The following is a 24,591-nucleotide window of genomic DNA, read 5'->3' as shown; positions in this document are numbered from 1 at the left end:
AAACAGTTTTTTCAGCATCCTTCTTGGTATAACTTGAAGTCACATGTTCTTTAATCCACAATAATAACAATAACTCTAAATCTTTCTTTTGTTCACTGATGCACAGAAAGGACATCTCTTTCCTCCTGCCTGAGTGGTCCAAGATTTACTAAGATCAACAGCCACTTTCAAATGTTAGAGCTGTAGTAGAAGAGTAAGATATTACTTATTCTTCTGCTCAAGGACCCAAGTACCTGGGATATTGTTCCATACGGTTCCCTTTGGTTGTGTTCAGGGGTAATGCTGGAGACTAATAATTTAGATTATCATCTCTCCCCAATTCTGACCAATTTATCCATTTCAGACAATCTCACTACAGGCTTTTCCAGATATGAAAAGCTCATAAAGGAGTTTTTAACAGATGGGCATGGTTTTGGCTGTAGGAACCATTCATATATTATATGCTTATAAGGCACAGTAGTGAGGGCCAGGCTCACACATAGCTCTCCAAGCTAGTTCCCCCAGCTCTGTCTCCAAACTCCCTCATTCAGGGCCAGACAACTGCACTGTGCCCAATCCGGCCACAAGCCAAGCCCCCCAGAGAGAGCAGATGTGCTCGGGGCCCTGCCTGTGTCATTCAGTGGCTTTATGCCTATTTATTAACATGTGAAATACTGTGGGGTTCCATAGCCAGGGAGCTGGGGGCAAAAGGCTTGTGTTTAACTTGATTTGGTCAGCCTTCATATCCTAGAGTCTTTTAATGTTCCTGTGCCATGAAGAAATGTGGAGCTAAACACATCTGCTGCCTTTGAATTCTACAAATGAAGATGGAAATTTAATTACTTATTATTACTTCTTCTCAGCTATAGAAATAAAAATATCCTCTTAGATGGTTTTTTTCCTCATCAGAGCCATTGAACACAGGACAAATTAAAGCTAAAGCACCACCTAGCGACGAGCAACTGAAAGTTATTTTAGAATACATAAAAAAGCTTCTCTTTTCCCCTGAAATTTTAGTGAAAGCTAAAGAAATCAGAGGTTTACTGAGAGCCATAAAAATCTTCCTAGTAATAAGAACAATAAATATACTGGGAATAAATATAAAACCTCTTTCCCCATTTATTTTCTGTGTTTACAGGAATTCTACTGCTCACACCAGTCCATCCTGCCAATCACAGAGTTTTAGAATATTTGAAGTCCAAAGTTTTGGATGGTGTGGATCAATTCAGTATTAATTGTATAAATGTTTTATTAACTGTTAATCCTATTTCTTCCAACAAATAGAGTTCAGAAAGTTAGTTGCATTCATTCAATATTATGGCATCAAGTCATCTGCCAAAACAGCCACATCCCAGGATGCCCCAAAGAGAGGAGCAGCTCCTTTGTCCTTCTCCTTCCACACTTTCACTCTGTCCCCCACGGGATGGCACTGCTCCTCCCTCCTTCCCCCGTGACACTAAGTGATATGTGGAGTTATGGTATGACCTGTTCCCTGCTCAACATGTTGGGCACAAGGTCAAAACCAAAATGCTGATGCCTAAAGTATTCCTAAATACTGAACCGTGAACAGAAAAATGGAATCGCAGCACAGAAACATAGAAGTTTCAGATATGTTATGGGTGATTTTCCATTAAGAAGTACCTTTAGCAGCCCTCAACCAACAGGAATCATTCAAAAAATGATGCTGTAGTACAGACAGGCAGCACAGTAAACTTCAGGAAGGCTTCATCACCCAATAACACCCCATAACAGATATTTGTTTAGATCTCTTATAATAATTAAAACCACACCATTCTCTAAATTCCTGTAATCGCTTCGAGGACAAAAATAAGCAAAGAGGTTATTAGGAGACAGAATTTACCAGATGGCACAGTCAGTGGAAATGGAGTGAAAGTACAGATATGAGCCTGACAATTGAATCTGGTGTCCCAATGTAGAGCAGCAAATCACAGCACAGTTGTGTGATAATAAGCTCAGGTAAGAATACAGTACAATCATGTTAGGGCAATGCTGCACTTCAGATGATTTCACACTTCCTAGCACAGAATAAATCACATGTAATAGAGGAATTGTATTTTCAGATCCTGGGATACAGTTTTGTGGACCCGGAAAGAATGCTTAGGTGTTCCATCATATTTTCAGTTCCACACCCCCAGATGTGTATCTATTGTTTAGCCTGGTATTTCTTCAAGTTGCATTGATACTTGGGCTTTTGTTTCAACTCACTTCAACTTGGATTTAGTTCCTACCAACTCCTCTTAAACTTTTGCATGCAGTCTTCTTCTGATATCATCTCTTCCTTTGGTATCATTGCTCCCCCACAAATAAACCGGCTAACAAAAATATGGGAACTGACTCAGTATTTTCTAACATCACATTGTGATAGAAAAAAACGTTATATTATATTACAACAGTTCTATTATCATTACATAGCAAGGGTTCCGTATTGCTAGAGTTTTGTACCTCCTTGATACTTCTCATAGGCAACTCCTCTAGGCACTGACTCTTCCTTGTTCTCACAGCAGCCAACTGACTCCAGTTCCCACCAATCCACTGGTGGGAACTCATTGGCTACAGGTGTGGCCTGTTAACATCAGGCCTGCTCCTAATCCTTAATAGGAGCTGCAACCATTTAGGGGATAAGATTGCATTCTATACCACCTTCATTTACCCATACTGTATCCCCCTACAAAAAAAAGTATTAGAAACATGAAGAATAACTGTAGAAAATTTTTTAAAGTTAAGAAAAAAAGGAAACACAAAACCCCCCAACCAAATAAACAAAACAAAACCAAAACCCATCACAATACCAAGGAAACCCCAAAGTCCACTGCATAAAACATGAAAAAAAGTTCTTGTAGCATTCAACAATCCCCAGTAATTTAAACGCATCTATACATATCTATAATGTGATTTACAACACAAAGACCACAGGAAAAACAATCAATTTACTACTCCAGGAAATCCTTCACTATAAATATGTAGTATTGCATATCTGCTATAATTGCTCAGAGGTAAAATAATGTTGCCTCCTATTTGAAGTAGAAATGCAATTTGAATGTATTTAAATGCAGATATTTCACTTTAAAAAAAGCACCTAACAATAATTTTCCAAAGAATCCTCCATACATACAGGAAATTAGGCAGAGAATTAGAATTCACAGTTCTCCTATGAGGAGTGCCATTGTTAATTTTAATTCCATACAGTTTCCTGGTTTTCAGCATCAGAGACTCGTTTTTCATTACAGCAGAATAATAATTTTTCACAGAACAAATTAAACTTAAACTAGGAGCTTATACCAAATTGTTCCACTCCCTTCTGCTGAGAAAGCAGAGGAAACAGACTGACTAGGTGATCTCTCTAGATCTTCACTGCAAGGATTTTGAATTCTCCCAGCAAGAAGAAATGAGAGGCTTTATGTCTTGTTCACAGCTCAGGTCACTTTCATGAAGTCAGACATTAGTCAAACTCAGACATTAGGCAAAGCACCAGCAGTGGTAGGAAACACTGCATTTCCAGTTTAATGGGAAACTGGGTTTTCTGCTTTGCAATTTTATTTAAATGATTACAGAGAAAGCTATTACAAGTTAAAACTTTAGTCCACTTGAGCAGCAAAAGAATATTCTTTCTTGCCTTTACTTTATGCTTAACTAATTGTTCTCCAGACCATCACAGCGCATATGAAGTGTTTCATCTGTACCTGAACAAGTTTGAAAATTTCTGGGATCAGGGATCTTGTTTGTACAAAAAAAATCAGGCCAGACTAACTCTGCCATTCGATGCATCAACAATGGCACTTGCCCCTACCAAAATTCCTACATCTCTAAGCAACATCATGAGATTTATTGACTTTCAGGACAACCAGAGACACTTGCCATTAATCAGAATAACAACTAAAGCACTGATGTTTATCTTCTGTTCCAACATGAGCAGAGGAAGATTTAAAGTATAAGACCAGGCTTTTCTTTAATGAAATTGAGGTAGGTTTCTTGGTTGTCAGCTTTTTAAAAATCACTTTTCCCGAGGGAGGTAGATTGGAAGGGAGAATAAACAAAGGTCATAAACTGCCTCTCATTTAGTGAAAGTCACCTATTGATACCTGAAAGCCCAAGTAATATAACAATTAATAACATCAATATACTTCTATCTATGAGTCTAAAGGTCTCAATGAATTACATATCACGCTGGTGTATAAACCCACAAAAAGATCAGACATTCCCTCATGTAGTTCATCTTCAACAAAGTCATAAGGATTTCATATAGCCACCACAAACTCCTGCATTCTCCACATATCTGGTATCCACATATTCCTGGTACTCACTTTTAGCCATCAGGAATTTATTACAGATGGACTGACAAGTAGCACAAATTATCATTGAAGGATATCTGCTGTAAGTGAAAATATATTGCAATAAGGTATTTTATCTGGTCAACAGCTACTCATGAAGGATGTCTGCAGTGATCATTGTGATCACTTGTCCTTTCCACAGGAACAGCTGAGTTTCCTTCAGCATATTGCTGTCACCTGGAATATTTCTGAGAAACCAACCATGGAGCTCCAGAGGTCTACAGAGCGCAGCTGACTTCCATTCCTCTTTGTTACTGCAGTACTTACAATCAGAAAAGTTGCAGCAGAAAAAGAAAACAAACAAACAAATAAATAAACAACATTGAGGGAAGGAAAAAAAGAATAACACATTTTTTGTGCATTTGAAAAAGCTGATGACAGGATTATTATGAGAAGGTTTTAAAGGCTGTCAGATTGACATTGCATATACTCTTTAGCCTACACAGTTTGAGTATTAGAGACAAGTATTTTGGGTGGTCTCCTGATGATTCTTATTTAGAGAGTTTCAGCCTCTGTTTTCCTACTGAAGCAATTCCTTTTTTCCGTCAGCAACTCTTTTCCAGCTGTCTTCGTTCCTTCCCCACAAGGACAAAATCACACTGGAATGCCAAGAATCTTTCTTTTTTTTTTTCCTGTTTTCTATTTTTCCTTCTCAGTCCCTTATTTAAGTCTCTAGGTTTTTGACAGCATGTCTGAGGTTTGCTGTTATTTTAAACCAGCTGGGGATTAAACAGAGCATGAAGAGACTCAATCAGCCCCCACCCATATCTCTTGTTCTGCTTCTGCAATGTTGGCAAAAATCCCATGTGCCTTCCCTCTCACCCTTGATCCAATTCCCCCAGCACACACAGGCTATTCCTGTTGGCTCTCTGAGCAGCCACGTCCTGCACTCAGCACTCCCAGGGCATGACACCTTCGGCACTGCGCACCCAGTGACTCAAGCCCCTGTCACCAGGAGTCCACACAGGGCAGAGGGAAGGCAGCACCTCTTTCCCCAGATGTGCCTGCAGCAGCAGCATTACCTCTCCTCTCCTGCTAAGTCTGGACTGTTCTCATCCCTTCTCTGAATTCTACTTCTTTAGAAATAATTGAACAAAGTAAATCAACTCCCCAGCCTTTGAATACAGCTTCAGAATTTCAGGTTTGTTGACTGCAGTCAGCTTAGCACTGCACACCCCGACTCCAGACACAGATAGGAGCATAAGCTTGTAGCATGGAATTACACTTTTTTCCCTCAGTATTATTTACAAATAAAGCATAAAAAATTAAAGACAAAAATAATTTGCAGCAGCTTGATTCTTATCTCCCAACAATTTGATGTTTAATTCCTAAGTTTCATGACCTCATTTACTTGCAGAGCCACTCCTGCTGCTTACCTCCCAGTGTGGTGTAGGGCAATTATGAGTAGCACTCTGGAACATATTTTCAGCAATTATGGTAATGTAGATGATTAGGAAACAAGCTCATAAATTTTGGCAAAGACAGTGTTGGTACTCTACTCTCCTTTCTGGTGCAGTGTAAAATGTTGCTTCTTACTATGGGAAAGTAATTAATTTTTGATTCCTGTTTCTCACACTAGTACTAATTTCAGCCATGAAATATGTTTGCTACCTGAAAAAAAGTAACAAAAAAATATAAAAGGAAACAAGGAGATATAGGAACAGGATAAAGTTGTTTCTTTAATCACAGAGTTTGGTATTTGGAAAATAAAAATATATATTGGGGGAGGGGATCCTTTTATTGATTTTCTGGATAGTCTTCAAGAGAAGTAGACCCTCATTAAGCTTCTCATCACAAAATTATCCACAGAAGTTAGAATACTGTAGGTGACAGCTCATTGGGAGCAATGGGTTAAAAGAGGAAGACTGGTGGAGATTGTATACACACGCAAGCGACCTTGCAGCTGGGAATGCAAAAAGTCTGGAGAGCAGAAATGTAGAAAAAAAGTATTTTATGCCTTCCACTGTTTGTGTTCTGTGTGCCTCCAGAACATCTGTGTATAGATAACATGGGTGTTTGGTAACTTGGAGGCACCCTAAGGGTCAGGCTCGAGCTCCCTGCCTTGGTGCTGAGATCAAAGCCCTGCGGAGATTACAGCACAATGGTAAATTACACTTGTGCAAACCCTTGGCAGACTGCTGGGAACATCAGGATGGGATTTTGCAGTATGAACTGGGCTTGGTGGTGTCTGCACCCATGTGTGTCCCTCTGCCAAGACCTCTGGGTTTGTTTACTTGGTTAGTACTGACATTTTTCTGGTTAATTCCCCAAGGATACCAGGGGAATGCAACTGCATAGGCATTTTCATGCCTCAGCTTCCCTTCCCCCAGCCCTCCAGTAAGCTTGTAAGTGGTTCACCCATTTTAACTACAAGACAAGAGAGGGGAATTTCTCTTTGCTGTGTGGCAACCTCCTAAAACAGAAGTAGTTCCCAGCTTCAAGGTCCATACATGTCCTGCAACCTCATCCACTCCCATTTTATGCTAGCAAGAATAGAAGAAGTCTGTGGCTCAGCCATATTTTCTTCTGCCAAATCAGTGATGACAGAGTTTATTGTTATTACTGCTTTTCATTTATTAATAGGAAAATTCATTCATTCCTTCTTTTCTGCATTTTAAAACAAGTACTTTACACTCCAGGCTAACAAAAAACACCATTGAAAAAGCACTAATACGCTTTATCCATTTGCCCTGAGGGTTGTTATTCCACAGCAACACTTTGAGTGAGTCAGTAATGCTCATACTGTGTAGTTTTTTCTAGAATCCAGTCTGAATAGTCAGCAACTTTGGTGTAGACTCCCGGCTGCCTGGGGCGGGCGCAGCCTTCGCCCCAGCTGGTGATGCCCACCAGATACCACACCTCCTCGTGCCTGCAGGACAGGGGCCCTCCTGAATCTCCCTGTACCACAGGAGAAAAGGAGAGAGCATGCAAGGAAGAGGTGTCATCAGTATTTCTATCACAAAGAAAGCTGTGAATAAAATCAGCATAATTCAATGTTACCATCAACATAACAGCCTAGATTTCAGTCACTCTCACTTACAGCTAATTAATAGAGGATTGAAGCAGGTGTTCTGATTGTTTAGTAAATTGATTTCTAAATAGTCATTGCAAACAATTTCTTCTTCCCATGAAGGTTCAAAATTACTGGTTTATATTATTTTCTTTTTATTATCGTTATCACCTTGTCTACATACAGTGATTTAAAACTGTATGTCATGTTGGCAATATTTTTTCTTATGACAATGTTTTTAGTATCTCAGTTCTCTACATGCCTTATCCTGCTTGAGTGACTGTCCCACTCAGAATAAAACACCTTCGTGGGTTTTTTTCTATTCCTTTCTGAATATAAGATTCGTTAGAGAAGCTGTTATGAGTTGTTAGGACAACAGCAAATGTGTTTTTTTTTTTAAACAGCATCTCCATGTTCTGTTACGCTGTATCAGATAAAAAAAGCTTGATTGGCATAGAGGAAAAATTACATCCCAGCTCCAAGTATTTTTATTTCTAACTAATCATAGCAATAGTTGCATTTCAGTGTACAATTATTAAGCGTTAAATGTTTGCAGTGAAAACTGTATTTAGAAGAGAATTTAATACTAATAATCAAACTATTTTCTTCTTGCAGAAATTAACTCAGAATATTTAAAGTGGCGAAAGTGCGTGAGTTTACTCTTGAGCACAGACTTTGGCTCATGGAGCTCATGCTGTTGTGGCATTTTCAACTCTAATTATGAACAGAGCAGTTTTCACAGTTTGTTTTCGGCCTTCTATTCCCCATGCATTCTAATAGCATTACTAGCACCCTCCCTTCTGGTTTATACACAATGGATGCTTTAAAATAAGATTTTAGACACTCTATTTCCTACCAAGAAATGGAAAAAAAAAAAAAGAAACTACATAGGAAATCTGTTCTTAGTGGAGAAATGCTTCAAGATACTATACTTATGCTCTCTGGATTTCTGATAGCCTGAAGAAACACTGTTTTATTCCCTAAATGGATATCTATATATCCACACTCAGAGTTTCCTTTCCATGGAATCTATCCCTAAATATTTCAATGTCGTATAAGAAATATTTTCCATATACCTTGGTTTTCAGTGCTTTTGACAACCAAAATTGACAAGTTAATCAAGAGCTCTATTGATAATCATACTTTTCTGATAACAACTAAAAATAATTGCATTATTCATTTACATATTTGAACATATGGTTGGAATATATAACCATACACTACTGTTTGTCATTACCTTACAAGCATCCCTTCCTCCTTCATCATAGCCAGCACAGATCACTTTGTCACCGATTCTGCGCTTCCGGTACCTTGCCTGGCATTCCTCTTTTGACATGAAGGGAACGGGAGCCTTTTGAAGAATATCTTGGACCCGACCTATATGGAAGGCAATATGAGATGAGAAATGTTTGGTTCTAGAAAAATAAAGGCTAAAATTCAACTCTAGAAATCCCCATACACTGATATTACAGTGTGGGAGGTCACTGCTTCTGGAGTGTCAATAGATGTTCATGACACTGATTTTTCTTCCTTTGTGTTAGCGAACAATGTGAATTCTCTTCTAATTTAAATGCTTTTATGATGCCGGGAAAGCTTCAAAACTCCCTTGTGATGTGCAACAAATCCTCATATTGGAAAGGCTCTTGGGACATTGGCCCTTGGAGCATTGCTGTTAGCATTGCTTTGTGTTAGTAACTATTATTGCCTGGTAAATATATAAGTTTGAAATCTCCCAGTTGCCAAATCTGTGCTGCTCTCTGTCCTAGTAGTTTTTAAGATGGAGAAATTTGCACATAGACTAAACAAGAGTATTTAAAACCAGCTTTTTCTCTAGTAATTAACAGAAGAAACTTGTCTATACAGTAACTGCCTAAATTTGTTAGACTTCACATTGAACTATAACTTTCAGATAGGTACGTGTATAAAGGAAAATATTTTCTTTAAAGAGATGCATATACAACTATATAAACATATTAAAAATATAATAAAGAGATGTAAAACCACAGCTTGGTAATTAAGAGCTTTTTGGCCTACCTCCATATAAAATCAGAGTTCAAATCTCATCTACTATCAAAACACAAGTCATTGGCATGGTCTATAATCAATCTTCAGAATAAGAAAAGCAACATACTTCAGTCTCCAATTTCTAAAGTCATATGAATACAGTCACATAAAAAATCACCATGAGTTATGTGCAGACTGTGATTCAAAACAGTCCAGTGGTAAATTTATTGCCTTTTTTTCAGCTAGGAAAAAATAAAAAAGAGCGTGCAAAACCAAGGTATGTACTGGGGTTTGCCAGTAGATTAAACTAGAATCTAAGGAAGGGTATTTGAGTGTTGTAGAAGATGTATTTAGATGTATGTAGAGGATTGAAATCTCAAGTACTTCAAACTACTGAACCAATTTATAAAATTAATTATTGTGTCAGAGCATGAAGCTATTTAATGATAACTTTATACATCTTTCATTTGTGTTTTATGGTGTGTTAATAGAAATCAATTCTAATAAATTATATTAAAGTGCTGTCTAGAAGGAATAGTGATAGCGAAGAACAGAGAATAATTTTCTATTTTTTAGAGAAGGGGAGGCTTTTGTCAAAAACATTGACTTTAAAAATACAAAAATTTACTGTTTAAAAGTATTTCTCTGTACCTTTTTCTTTTCTGTAACCCCATCCAATTACCCAACAGTCAGTATAAAATATGTTAGTGTCTTCTTTTGATGGCAGGCAGATAGGTAGTTGAAGATCTAAAGTACAAGAGAAAATATTAGTTTGTCCAGCAGAGACAATTGCAACAATAAGGTTTTGTGGGCACCCACATGACCCCTGACAACAACTTCTATGTATGCTTTGTCCCTTGCATTATGTGTGACTCCCAGCATGTAAATTAGAGCCATCCATTTTCTTTTTTGAAGCCAACAGAATAGCTTCTCCTCAAACCCCAGTAACTGCATATTAAACATATTAAAGGAAGCCAGCCCAGGTGTTCATGCACTGCCATAGCAATGCCAGCCCTGTGTCTTCCTGCACATTTTCACAATTCCTCTGCAGCATGCTACATACCAGTAAAATTCATAGGCTCAGCAAGTTTCATCAAAGCAATGTCATATCCAATATGTGCATATTTATACTGAGAGTGAACAATAATCTCTTCCACTTTGAAAAAGGGTGTATCCTCGTTTATTTCTGATTGTCTCAAAACGCCAGCATAAATACGCCAAATGTTGGGATTCTCTAGACTGAGGGGAAAAGACAGTCAGTCTGTTACTAAATAGCCTAATGCAGTATTACAGTAAGAAAAAACTTGTATCTCATGAGAACGTCTAGGGTTCTGTAGGTATTTGTTGTCTGCTTTAGAATTTCACCTTCTAGAGTCATTAAAATAATTTAGCATCAGCAGTACAATACTATGCTAAAAAGGGAGGAGGTATGGACTTCCAGTTACATTAAGAAACTTAATGTCTACCTGAAAATTTCACCTTTTGGCTACGTTAAAGCATTTCATCTATTTCTAGTTCTCATTGTGATTATCCTGAAAGGTAGGCCTCAATTTACCTTGCATGCCAGGCTAACCTTTGAGGCTTGTTCGTCCATTTGCATTTAGGTCTCACCTGGAGACGCAGTGAGCAGCCGTGAGGATCCACTGGTTGCTGATGATGGAGCCCCCGCACAGGTGTCTCTGGCGGGACAGCTTGGCGTGCAAGCTGACCTGCCACGGCCACTCACCAGGGGAGGAGTCTGTCCCACCAACGATCCTGATTGTTCTTGCAGAATGCTGCATACACACTATTAAATTACAGAAGTAATTTAAAACTGAGCTTAAAGACAACTTGCATTCACCAATGAAAAATGAAGATGAGACTACTGCTGATCACTGAATAGGCACCACCTATTGTGAAGAAGGTGATAAATTATACATTTTCATGGGTTATGGTCGTAAAGTCTATTAAAATCAAATTCACAGTGCTGTTCCAGCGTTTGCTATGTATTAAATTTGCAGGCAACCCCAATGAGGGGAGAGAATAATGAAGAGGACTACATTGATATCAGAAGGCTAATTAATTACTTTTTATACTATATTATACAATATTATATTACATTAAATCTAAACTGAATCTGCCAAGCACTTCACCCTGCACACAACTGACAGAATCTCGTGACTGTCAGCCGACAGTCCTGACACATGCACACTCTTGGCCCTGATAGGCCAAGGAAAAAAAACACCATCACTTTGGGTAAACAATCTTCATATTGCATTCTACTTTTGCATAAACACAGGCACAGCAAATGTTTAGAATTATTTTTCCTTTCTCCGAGGTTCAGAGAATGTGAAACCCAGCAATATTCTTGGGAAGAATTGTGCCTTGCTTTTCTCTGTGAAGAGAAATGTGGTGACAACTATGTGAAGACCTGACTGACTTCACTTTTCCAGAGCACTCTAACTTTACAAGATCACCCACTGGGACAGTGCAACCACTTAAAAAAAAATATGGTTTGGCCTCCTACACTGAAATCAGGGAAGCACTGTCTATTTTTCATAAAAAAAGGTTGTACTTACCAGTACTGGCTTTTTTTTTGCATAATCTTAGTGAGTATCCAGAGATACTTCCTGGTCCATGTACTATTTTCACTGGAGATCCATTTGAGGACATTCTTAGGTGACACTCACACTTTCTGCCAATGAATTAATGCAAACATTTGTTTGTAATTTTTTCACTGAACAACATATACATCAACTCACCCACCACATGTCTGGAATGATTATTTCAGCAATCTTTGAACATTTTAAAAAATATATCTCACCCTTCTTCATTGCATGAACCTTGGAGGAGAGAATAGGAAAAAAATTGGCAGCGGATCATGTCTGTGCAAACCTGCTGACAGGCTCTGTGTCCTTTAGTATACGTGACAGTAAGTTCATCTCCCAAAAAATCCATCTGCATGTAAGTGCGAGAATTGCAGGCTGTAAGAATGATTGCATTCAAAGCATCAGAAAGTTATTACTTAGATTAATTCAAAATTAGTGGGTTTATTGTAATTTATTGTTTACCAGGAAAAGATCTTCTGCAATTTAGGAGGCCAAAGCCTGATACAGCATTTTCTTGTGATATGAGCTCCTCTGGAATTCCACTTGTTGATGTCTTCAGAAGGCAAAGATTTCTAAAATTAAATATTTTTCACAATAACTAAACCTGTTCTCACATTCCAAAAATAATTGTTTAGGTACTGGTAAAAGAAGGTTCTTTCCTAAATACCCTCTTTTCTCCCAAATCTCAATCTGTAGAAGCATTTCATACGAAAATGCACTCCCTAAATTTACTAGTTCACACTAAATTGAGGCAATCAATTGTGCTGTGAAATGCCATACAAGGATACTACTAAAAGTGGTACAGTATTTACACATATATAGAAGAGGTGACTTTAGAAGATGCATGCCATCTCAGCTTTGCTTCTCCCTGAAATTCCTTTGAGACCCTATTCTTCTGATTTGTGTGCAATGTTGATTTTTAACTATTCTCACTACTAAGTGTGAAAGAAGAAAGACAAATAGAAATATTTTTAAAGCCATTAACTTAATTGAAAAATCTTTTCAACAAAATAAGTTCGCCCTGCCAGGAAACCAGATGGCTCTTTTGATAATGCCATAAAATTCAGCTTTAAGTCTTTAAAACAATCTGGAGGCTCACTGTACTTTTGACATGTATACTTCTTTTCAGATTAAGACCAGATACACAACCACAATACAAAAGTCCTTATCACATTGGAAAACAGTTGAAATGTCCACATGAAATTACAAATTTATGAACAAAACCCATCAGAAGCTGTACTTTACTGAAAATAGCCTTTTAGCATAAATTTACATTTGTATAAGAAATTAGTGTTTAAAAAAAGACTCTGTATTTTTAAAAAAATAAATTTTAAATAATCTACATGGATAATATCATTTAACTGTCATATTCACCTTTGAGATTCTGTTTGCCATTTCCTGGTAAAAAATGTAAAGAACAAGCACTTGGGAAAATATGTACACATAGTTTGGCAGACAGAAATATCAGGAGTGAAAAAACTTGTAACATTAATTCCTGAAAACACTTGATCTTCAAAAATGTCCATTTGACAATCTGCATAAAACAAGAACAAAATATCAAAATTCAAAAAACTTTAGTATGTCATCAGAATATTGAGATTTACAGATTATTCATTTCTATCTTTATTCCCATTTTCCTTCTGTGATTGGTAAACTGGAAAGGTAAGACAACATTTTAACTAAAAACTATTTCTCAAGAATATTATTGAATATGTAAAGTCATGGAGAGCACTACAGGGGTAAGGTTCATATAGAGGAAGAGAAAATACATATTACAGTAGAGATTTGCTAATCTAATAGGGAAAAATTTAAATTAATTTTCAATGGGCATATCATGTTCATGGGAAGACTAGAAAAAAAATGAGGTGATGATCTTCTTAACACTTCTTTTACTATTTGGAAAGTAGGCAGAGTAAATAGGATTGCTGCCCTCTGACATAGCCAAAATATCAAAACACAACAGAGGCTTGGCAGGATAGTTCACACAACCAGACAATGGACATAGAGATTAGAGGGAATACTAGCATGTTTAAAAAGAGATTAATGAGTATCTTTCTTCAAAGATATACTTGAAGTCCCAGTTAGAATTCTAGTGTGAGAATTTAAAAAGAAAAACTGGAAGCATCAGCACGGAGGATGTTTCTTGAACCTATCAAGCTGCAGAGATAGTAAAAATAGTGAAATGATCCAAAAGACAGGATTTGGTGGCAGCAGAGAACTTGAGCTGTTGAGAAAGTGCAGCAACCAAGTCAATACTGCCCAGTGTGTTATAGAAACATATTGGGAACACATTGCTTCAGAAAGGGAAACTAAGAAGAGGCAGAGCTTAATTCGAATCCTGTTAATTTGATGAGGTTTTCAAAAAACATAGGGAAGAAAGGACAACAATACTGGGAAGTAATTACACAATAAGAACAGTAAAACATATAATCAGAAATGTAGAAAATTGGAGTCAATTAATTCTCACATTTAGTAGTTAAGATCCTATGTTAAGGGATCTTCAGAAGAACAGATAGTTTCAAAGGAAATTATATTTAAAGTAAAAATGTGGATCTGAAACTTAAGGGAAGCTAACCCATGATCTCAAGGACCATGTTCAGTGATCATTTGCTCAATATCCAGTGATGCCCAGGAAGATCCTTGCAAAGGGCAGAAAAGAGACAAATTGCTATGCATGCGTAGTAGTGTGTGTGCATAAAAATAAAGTCAGAGAGGCAAAGGCAGAAAATGAAAGCCCACCTAGAAAGGAATAAACTAAATAAATTCAGAAGAAAACCTCAAACAAATATTGAAATAAACCCATTTCAGGTGTTGACAAAACAACAAGGCAGAAAACATTACTGAGGTTTTAAGACTACACTCCACATATCTCTGTCTGGACAGGTACAGATGATCTGTCTGAGATTAGGACAGGTGACCTCCTTTGATGACTTCTTGATGCAGTAGTGCTGTCTAGGCTTCTATGATCAAACAATTTATTTATTCTCTCTCTTGCCTGCTCTTGCCTCTTTCACAAGACACAGAAAGTAGGGGAAGACAGGGAGGAACATGGTTGATTTTCACACGATGTCATGGTTTTATCCCAGCCAAGAATCAAGCCCCATGCAGTCACTCACTCACTTCCCCACCAGAAAGATCAGGGAGAGGATCAGAAGGGTAAAAGCAAGTAACTAGAGGCTTCAGGCAAAGACTGTTTTGTAGCAAAAGTTCAAGCTGGGCACCAAAAAGGACTTTGGTGGGTTGACCTTGTCTGGATGCCAGGTGCCCAGCAACTTACTCTATCATTCCCCTTTCCCAACTGGACAGGTGAGTGAAAATGAGATGGAAAACGACACATAGGTTGAAATAAGGCGGTTTACTAAAGCAAAAGCAAAAGTTTGCATACACACACGCAAAGAGGACTAACCCAATTCTTTTATTTTCTACTTCCCATCAGCAAGTGATATCCAGCCACTTCCTGGGAAGATCTTCCTGGGAAGCAGGGCCTCAGCACACATACCTGTCGCTCCAGAAGGCAAACACTGCCAATAATAAATGCCTGCCCTTCCTCCTCATTTCCTTAGATTTTATAGCTGAGCTGACATCATAAGATATGGAATGTCCCCATGGCTAGCTTGGGTCAGCTGAACTAGGTGTATTCACTCACAGGATCTTGCCCACCCCCAGACTATTGATGGGTGGAATGTTGGGGAGAGAGTGCTGATGCTGTGCCAGCACTGCCCAGCAGAAAACCCAAGCACTGATTTTAGAAAGCAATATATTGATACACATCTCTATGAAATGTGATTTATACAGAAAAATTAGATTATCTGTGAGATAAAATAAGGCTATATGAAAGCAGAGTAACCTCATCATCATTAAGAAGGGAAAGTATCACACAGTAAGACAAAGTGGAGATAGAATTAAAAAGAAAAGAAAAAAAAAAAGAAAAAGGGAAAGATGTTTCAATTGAGAATAAGAAGTTTTGATACACACTGTTTGATGTTAGACACTTGAGAATTTTGTATGAGTAATGATTGCAGGAACAAGCACAGACCTTTCCCTTTCATCACAAATCACCCACAAAATGCATATTACATCCTTTCCTATTAGCCAGCTGTATTAAAACACTGCAGATCTTCAATAAAAATTATCAATTGCATACACAGTATACAAACAGAATGTAGAAAGCTCCGTATTTCCCCTGATCTTTGAATCTGATGGGCTTTTATCTTTAATTTTTGTATCCATGATACAAAGATAACATACTATTTCATCAAGCTAATGCTATGAAAGAATTCTTTAGATCTCTAAAGAAGGGAATTGTTTCTGTAAGACAAATTATAACATAAAAAATTTAAAAGATATGAACCTCCTTTGTCCCTGAGTGTACGAACTATATTTTAAGAATAAGATTATTTTAGAACTATTCTACATAATGAAACACTTCTAAATGTGAGTGATAGATTACATTTCAGGATACATGACCCTTAAAACTAATCAGAATCAGAGATTTTAAATAGTTACCTAATTCAGAAAGCTGACATGGCTTTAGAGAGAATCCAGACACAACCTCATCAAGCGCCTTTATGTTGGTTGGAGTTCCAACACTGGTGTGTTTCAAGAAGCATTTTTTACTGAATGACAAAGAGTAAAGAAAGTGGTAAGAAAATAGGTCTTCTTCCTTGGACCAAACCATCCTCCTGAACCCACAATTCCTACCACTGTGCATGGTCTGGCCATGGGCCAGAACAATCTCCAGCCTCCAGTACAGAGTTCAACTGATGAACAGAGCTAGCTGAACAATGTTTAACTTCCACAACTGAGCAGATTAAGAGCTCAAAAATAGGTCTCATTAAAATGAAATAATTTCTCTGGATACTCTGATGATGCTATTTTCAGAACAATAAGCAGAGTAAGATTGAACAGAGCAAAAATGCAGCACAGCTATCAATATAATTTGCATTTCAGTATCTTCAGAGAATTTTAGGATTTTTTCAAGGCTGTAATAATCAAGTTTGTCTTTCTCACCAACAGACAAATGAAAGCCAATTTACAATCGATATTTTCCTACCTGTAAGTGTGAACAAACATTTCAAGGAGGAATAAATTGAATATTCTTGAGTAAATTCTTGCACCTTAGAGTGCTCTAAGATTTAATCTATTTAGGCACAGGGCTGTCCAGGGGAATGAATCCAACCTGTATTTACCAAAAGCTTGCATTGTGAAAATTTTCAGAGGCATATGTAAAAAAATGACAACGGTTGTCATTGGTACATCGTTTTTGACACTCTTGATAGCTGTCAGCCATAGTAATATCAAAAATATTCCCTTCCATATCCAGTCCTACATGGACATCTGGGCTGCAAGCTGTGAAGAAAGAGAGACCAAGTTCTGAAAATGTACTTCTATTCTTTTCCCATCCCTTGCCCCAAATTGCCCAAAAGATAGCAGACTGTATGACAGATTGTATGACACATCCTTCATAATCCAGATGCCACATCCCACACTCACTTCAGTTACATCATACTTTATACATAGATCCAGCACCAAATCAGAAATGTAGGTTTAGTGTAATACCTCGTGGCAAGGGGAAAAACTGGCAGACTTTGACAATGCCTTTGCCTACATGAGAGAGGGGCTCTAACCACTGTGGCTGACTGAGAACAGGATGACACTCACCAAAGCAAGAACTCAGAATCAATATTAAAATATATTTTCCCAGTTCCAAATTCATAGAGCAGATTAAATGGCATATCCTTTCCTCATAAGCAACAGACACTTCCCACTTGAGTCAGAATATTACATTTACACTTCACAGAGAGAGGACCACAAAACTGTGGGGCTTGAAATGAAGGTCATTTCACAGAACAAGAGTCAGCCAATGATTTGAGGCATTTTTAAACATGTATACATAGATTTTCATTTAGTCTGATTCTAGAGTAATTCAGTGATATTAATTAGTCTAAATAGGATAAAGAATAATATCCCACTGAAATCTCTTTCTATTCCAAGATACTCAGAAATCCAAACATGAAGGGTTACTGGCAGGAAAGAGCTTTTAAGGGGCTTGACTGCTCTGAAGGACAAGTGGCAAGCAAAAGAAACTACAACTTATTGATAATAGCTAAAATGGAGAACTTGCATAAAAACCCACTAAGTCCTGACATCTTGAGCTGCTATACCAATACAACTAAAGAAGTAGCCTGACATCCGTAAGACACTATTTGTCCTGAAGTCAGGAAGTGAATAACTATATTCTTCCTTATTCCATTTTTCTAAAGTACCACACTATGCTTAAAGTTGATCTCCTTTTAATGACATCACTATGAAAGTGCAAATTTAAAACATTCATAAAATAACACATTTAATAGGCTTTTAATATGCCTGATAATAACCTGCAGGCATGCCATGATGACATTAGGTCTTCATGTAAAGCACATATACCCTAAAAGATGCATCTGCTAAAAAAATTGTTACACAGAATCACAAAAGTATTAGCATCACTTTGTGACAGTGCACTTTTGCCTTGCTGAGCATCTGCACCTCAGGGTCACACATGCCATATGAGCCACTTTCTGGACTGGAATTGTAGTAGTAAATTAATCTTTAGAACTGGAGTCAGTAGTTAAAGCAAGGGCTGCCATCTGCCTCTAGCAAAAGAAACTGTGACTGCAGGAACATGATCTCCCTGTTACCTCATCTGGGGACCCTCGGTGGTGGATAGGTGGGCCTGAAGAGTAAAACCAGCGGAGATTTTGTCACCTGTGTTTGAAAGTGGTCTGGCAAAGAACACACAAATCACTGCTTGGTTGCCTCCCTGATTCTATTCCTCTTCCCAAAATGCTAATTTTTTAACAGCTGCTATGCAATGCAGAGCATAAAATATATGCATGTGAATAACCATATCTTACCACTAATTTGGTTACACTGTTTTAAGGAATGTCCAGAGATAGCTCCTTCCATATCCACTTTTGGCAGCATTTCTGTATCGCTGTCTTTTAAATAGCAGGAGAACCTGTGTTTTAAAATGCAGCAATTCACAGCATGTCAGTACAACACAGACATTCATAACTGTTTCTCAGGTGAAATGCAGCCTGTCCAATATCCCTCAACATGAAAATTTTGACAAGTGTAATTGGAAGAAAAATAGGGTCAAGCCTCACACACTTTGTTGGCAGTTGTGGCAGATGAGAATATTTTGTGTTTGTGGGAGCTCCAAGAAGGTCTCAACAAAATGAGAAGCAGAGCCCAGGGCTGGGAGGACATAAATGCACTGGGCATAGAGAGAAGACAACCTCATTCTCTCGGGCTACTGAAATTCTTAATTGTGAGAAAAATATACCAAATAGAAAGGATGGGGAACAGTACAGGGGATCATTGAAGATGTGAAATTATTCATATTGTCCCTCAACAATAAATACGTGGCCTAGAGAAGGGAGTGCAGAGTCAGTTCTCTTTCCTTCAAAGGCCACTGTGTGAATGTGAAAAATTGGGCATTGTCAAATTTAACCTTTTGAATTCAAGCAATTACTCTTAGATCAAGAGTTTTAGAGATACTTGACTTTTTTTTATGGCAACCCTGCACCTTTCCCTGCATGCCTATGTTCTGTCAAAATGTTACCAGGTTTTTAAATTATCACAGGAGACCAGCAAGCACATGAATGTTCTACCTTTTTGCAGGATCTCTAGTCCATGTGGCTGGCAAGTAGGTGAAGAGCAGACAGGTAGGATGGTAAGTGCACACTATTTGGCAGTAATTGGCACTCGGTGTAAAAACTGTAGTGAGGTCTCCTCCTTGGAAGAATGTATTTTCATAGATCTGAGTCACACATTCTGACATGAAATAACAAAGTTGTCAATTATTAGAGACAGGAACACTCAATTCACCAGGAGAGCTACTTCTCCTCTTCATCATTAATCTTGCTTTTAAACCAGGCTTTTGTCAGGAAAAGTGGGTAAGGGGGGGTGAGTAGCACAGTTCCTCTGAGTCTCATCTTTTCACTCCAGCAGAAATAATACTGTTTAGGGTGTCTCCTTCTGTTCCCCACCTCACACCGAATGCTGGAGCAGGGCAGCTTGAGCCCAGGTAGAAACCCAAGAAGCTGGATGGCCCTCAAGGCAGATCTGCATGGCAGAGGGGAAAGGTACCTTCCCATGGCAAATCTCAGGAGCAGCAGAAGCCTCTCCTGAGACAGGCCAACACAGAACATCATTATGAGGAAAACCAGGAAGAGGAAGCGCAAAAAACAAAAGGAGTTAGAAAGTTTTATGTAAAGACAATCCTATTTTTTAGGGATCCTCTGAATTCAGTCACAGGTGGTGCCACTATGCACAGCCTCAATGGCTCCCAGGATTTCATAGACCTTCGGCTCTCTCACACTCCACCCAGGACCCCCCAAACCTTCTTCACAATGAAGAAAATACTGTTACAGGAATAATTTCTCAGGAACAGTTTAGATTAAAAATGAGCTGTACTACTACCTTGCATCTGCAGGACTTCTTAACTCAGAATGTCGTACTGAACTCTGTAATGGCAACAACTCACACTGCTCTGCAGCAGAGGTACCCAAGCAGCAACCTCCTCACATCTTTCAAAATGAAGGCACTTGTAAGATCACAGAGTATGCTGAGTTGGAAGGGATCCACAAGGATCATTCAGACCCTGCCCTGGCCCTGCACAGGACCGTCCCCAGGAGTTACACCACGTGCCTAAGAATGTTTTCCAAACACTTTCCGAATTCTGTCAGGTTTGGGGCTGTGCCCGCTTCCCTGGGGAGCCTTTTCTGGTGCCCAGCCACTCTCTGGGTGAAGAACATTTTTCTAATATACAACCTAAACCTTGCCTGACGCAACATCAGGCGAGTCCCTCTGGTCCTATCGGTCTCAAGACTCTTGGGGGTCTTGAATATCTACTGTAGTGGAGAAGCAGGGTAGAGTCCAAGGGCTCTAAGATCTCTGCATTAAAACACACAAGAGATCTTCTTTGCACAGGAAACCACTCTCTTTTTGAATTTGCCCTCCAAAAGGAATAGCAAACCAATAAAATGGCAATTTTTATTCCTGCATCTACCAAAGTGCTTCTTCTTGGATAAAAGATAAAGAGAAAAGAATGCACTTTTACAGACTGGGTGGAAACCCAACTGAAAACATTTTACCTAGTGGCTTAATCTGTTACTTTAGAGTGATCATACTCTATCAAGTGATATTTAAAATAAAAACAAAAAGTAATATCATATTGGATTTGACAGTTTTAAAAGACTAAAAGTGGATTTTATTTATTATTATGATTATAAACGATGCAATTCAGTATTTCCTGCACACAGGTATAATATATATATATTTTTTAACAAGGAATAAATAAGCATTATTATACATATTTGCTAGATGTGTTAACATCTTTCAAAGGTTAAGTCCTTATTAGTAAAAAACTAGAATTTATAAACATCCAAATTCTCTGGTATGTATACACTTTCAAGCTCTTTCTCTAAAAAATGTTATTTATTATTCTTAGTAGCATTTCCTTATCCAGCTAATCATTAAAAACATTTTCAATTCTTAGAATACACCAAGTGAATTCTAAAGCTAAAAGAAAAGAATACTGCAATTATTTACTGTATCAGATATTTTGGATCCTATTTATCTTCTTCTAGCATAAATTAACACAAAAAAATTATTTATGCTGCAAAACTAGGCACCATGTAGAACTGTGCCAGTTCTGAAGATTTTAATTTGGTTAAAATGTTTTCTAGACCTCAGAAATTTTCCAAGATTTTTTTTCTGAGACTTAAAGCCAAGTGAAACATTTTCTTAAATAATATTTCATTTATCTATTTGATTTTGCTAAAAAGCTGTTACTTAATTGTTCTGTGAGAAAACAGCTAATACATTACTGAACTTATACCTGTGTTAGTCCTTAGTTATAATTTATCAGGAAAGGGAATTTCAGAGAAGCACAGTGCAGTTTTTTGTAGTTTAACTTTTGTTACTGGAACAAAGTAAATCATTTACCCACCATGAAAGACACACATTACTCTGCCTCCAGCACCCCCAAAGGGCCTCCTTCCCCAGCTGCTGCTTGGGCTACTGACTTTGCCACTGGGCACAGAACAGGGACCATCACACCAGTTTCACAGTTACATGCCATGGTCCCATGTGTGCTGGGGAAGGTGACAGCATAGGGGGTGGCAGGACAGTGTCAGTAAAGCCCCACTAGAAAGTTCCATGTCAGACAATAGGGTTATGCCATTTACACAAACTTAACTAAACTCAATCCAACAGAATAAACAGCTCTCTCCAGAGCAGACTGCAGTTACTAATCTTCTCCCCTCCTACAAGAGTTTCTCTACACTGTTTGTAAGTCTCAGGAATTATATATTAACTTACCACTGTAAACAGAAGCAAGTAAGAAAATGAAATAGGAAGTCCAATAAATCCAATTCATCCTAAAAAACATAAAATCATTTTTTAGGATATGTTCAATAAAGGCTGTGTAATTAGTTTTATAAAGCACTGCTAAGCCTAACACTGCTTTACACTTGTACTGTTTCACCATTAATTCAAAATCACATTGAAAATTAATTGCAGCTGTGACATGCTGTTTTGGAATAACTTTTAACAGCAGAATATTCATTCCTGCTTAGACTGGGAACAATATTCCACTGAAATGACATTGCTAATACTGACTCTCCAGATATTTTAGTAAATACTGTTATCAAGCTAGCAACTTGAACACTCACTGCTTCATATGCTATAAGAATTCTAAGCTTTATTTCACATGCAACAACTTAACCTGTGAAATAAGTTAACCACAAAATACAAGCCATAAAGACTCCAACTTGCACTGTCCTGTTGTTATGAAAACCTTTCACTGAATACCAGTGCATTATTGCAATAATGATTACATACCTGAACACATAATAAGTCTGGATGCATGGATCAGGTTTGCACTCTACTAAAAAAAAAAAAAAAAAGTCAACGCTTTGTGTTAAATATTACTACCTGCAATGCTAACTCATCTTTAATGTTTACTTTGAACGGGTACTGTTTTTGTCAATACTGCTACTGACCTTGGGACACATTTTCAGAACATCTATCATCCACACTGCACTGGAATTGATCCTGTATAACCACACAGATGCAACATAGTCTCTCTTTTCTTCCCTATAAAATGATGATAATATTTCAAAACTCCTGGAAAAATTTTCACCTCTATATCAAATTACAGAATTTTCGTGGTCCCTGGATGCAATCACAAAATCTACCTGTATTTGAATATTTACAAACAAAGTATGTTTGTAATGTATGCTGAACTTACCATTTTTTGTGTTGCTTAACATATATTAGTATTCAATTAAAATGATTGTTTTGCCTGTGTGTGTGTGTGTGCACATTTAAATTGGTGGCACAAACAGGTTAGAATTTTTGTCCAAGAACTTAGTTTCTCCACTTTTCACTTCTTGTCTGGGCTTTCCTATTCAGATGATGGGCAGTTGCTCCAATAGGCAGTTGTTACTGTTTTAATAAAAACACAAGCAAAAAACAAGAAAACAAAGAAAAAAAAAAAACCCCAAAGAAATCTCAAATTGTAAACTTTTGGAAAAATAAGGCATACCATTCAAATAAGCAGAAAACCAGAGCAGCTTGACCATAAATTTTACCAAGAACATGCGTGTCATTCATGCAACATGTAGTCATACCCACATTCATCAGAAGCTTATATAAGATTTCATTTTTATAATCCATTGTCTATATTTTAGATTTTTCTCTGAGGAAGGGGCATCTTCTGCTGATGGCTGTTTGTTTCAGAAGCAAACTACTGAGGAATAAAAAAAAAAAGAGGAAGAAAAAATATTTCCTTAAAGCAGTAGTTCTCAAATTTAGGTATCAGTCTTTCTAAAACCAATCATTTTAATTGCATCTGTAAGGGCATCAGTTGGATTTGATGGTGAAGCTCAGAAATAAGGCAGAAATGCTATTCAAAGAGAAGCACAATGAGCATGATCACTTTGGAAAATAAAATGCATTTTCTTTCACTGGGCCTGCACTCATATGACGTGCTCCCATTTGCACTGCTGTGCTCTTGCTCAAACCAACAACGTTATTCTTCTGTACAGAGAAAAAATGTATTATGGACTCTATGATGATGAGTGAGTTATTGTTTATTATAGGACATATTTATTATAGGAAAAATTATAAAATATATTGAGACAAATTCTCTGCTGGTATACCTTTCCTGAGCCTCTCTGAAATCCAGTGATTATAGGATTTAAACTAGGAGAAGAGATAGAAATTTAAAGTGCATAGAATGCCAAAACCATCTAATGCTTCTTAGATCATAGGGGCTCAACACATAAGTTTACTATTGGTCTTAAGTACCTCATTGTATTAATTTAGCTGTCCATATTCTAAATATTAGCTAAATCAGGATGTTGCATGTAGGGTTCAGTAATTCAGATAGCAGAAATAAAAGAAGAGCTCATCAAAGCATTTTTATAAATGGAAACATTTTTTATGATCAAAGTTCAAAATTTATTTGAATAATCTGCAATACAATTAAGAGTTTGCTTCTGTTTGACTCTGCTTCCTTTTGAATTGGTAGTTACAAAACCAAGACCTGCTTCAGCCTAAGCCAGTTCTTTAGGATGACATCTTCCTGGCAGTGCATTTGCTTGATACTGCT

General features: G+C 37.6%; 1 protein-coding gene across 1 annotated transcript; it reads right to left on the bottom strand.

Annotated features, from left to right (window-relative positions):
* Positions 1 to 5,981: 5,981 nt before the first annotated feature.
* Positions 5,982 to 23,654, bottom strand: LOC136556028 (coagulation factor XI-like). The gene is made up of 17 exons (XM_066549079.1): positions 23,613 to 23,654; positions 22,979 to 23,072; positions 22,818 to 22,863; positions 22,296 to 22,354; positions 19,583 to 19,745; positions 18,824 to 18,927; positions 17,120 to 17,279; positions 16,437 to 16,546; positions 13,305 to 13,464; positions 12,393 to 12,502; positions 12,146 to 12,305; positions 11,901 to 12,016; positions 10,954 to 11,128; positions 10,406 to 10,581; positions 9,994 to 10,089; positions 8,576 to 8,715; positions 5,982 to 7,226 (listed from the first exon to the last, which is right to left on the bottom strand). Exons 1-17 carry the CDS (start codon positions 23,652 to 23,654, stop codon positions 7,056 to 7,058), a joined length of 2,082 nt encoding a protein of 693 aa, XP_066405176.1. The 3' UTR covers positions 5,982 to 7,055.
* Positions 23,655 to 24,591: the final 937 nt, after the last annotated feature.

The sequence above is a fragment of the Molothrus aeneus genome, chromosome 4 (genome assembly GCF_037042795.1).
Source record: "Molothrus aeneus isolate 106 chromosome 4, BPBGC_Maene_1.0, whole genome shotgun sequence".
Taxonomy (NCBI): domain Eukaryota; kingdom Metazoa; phylum Chordata; class Aves; order Passeriformes; family Icteridae; genus Molothrus; species Molothrus aeneus.
This window is presented reverse-complemented; position numbering and strand designations above follow the sequence as displayed.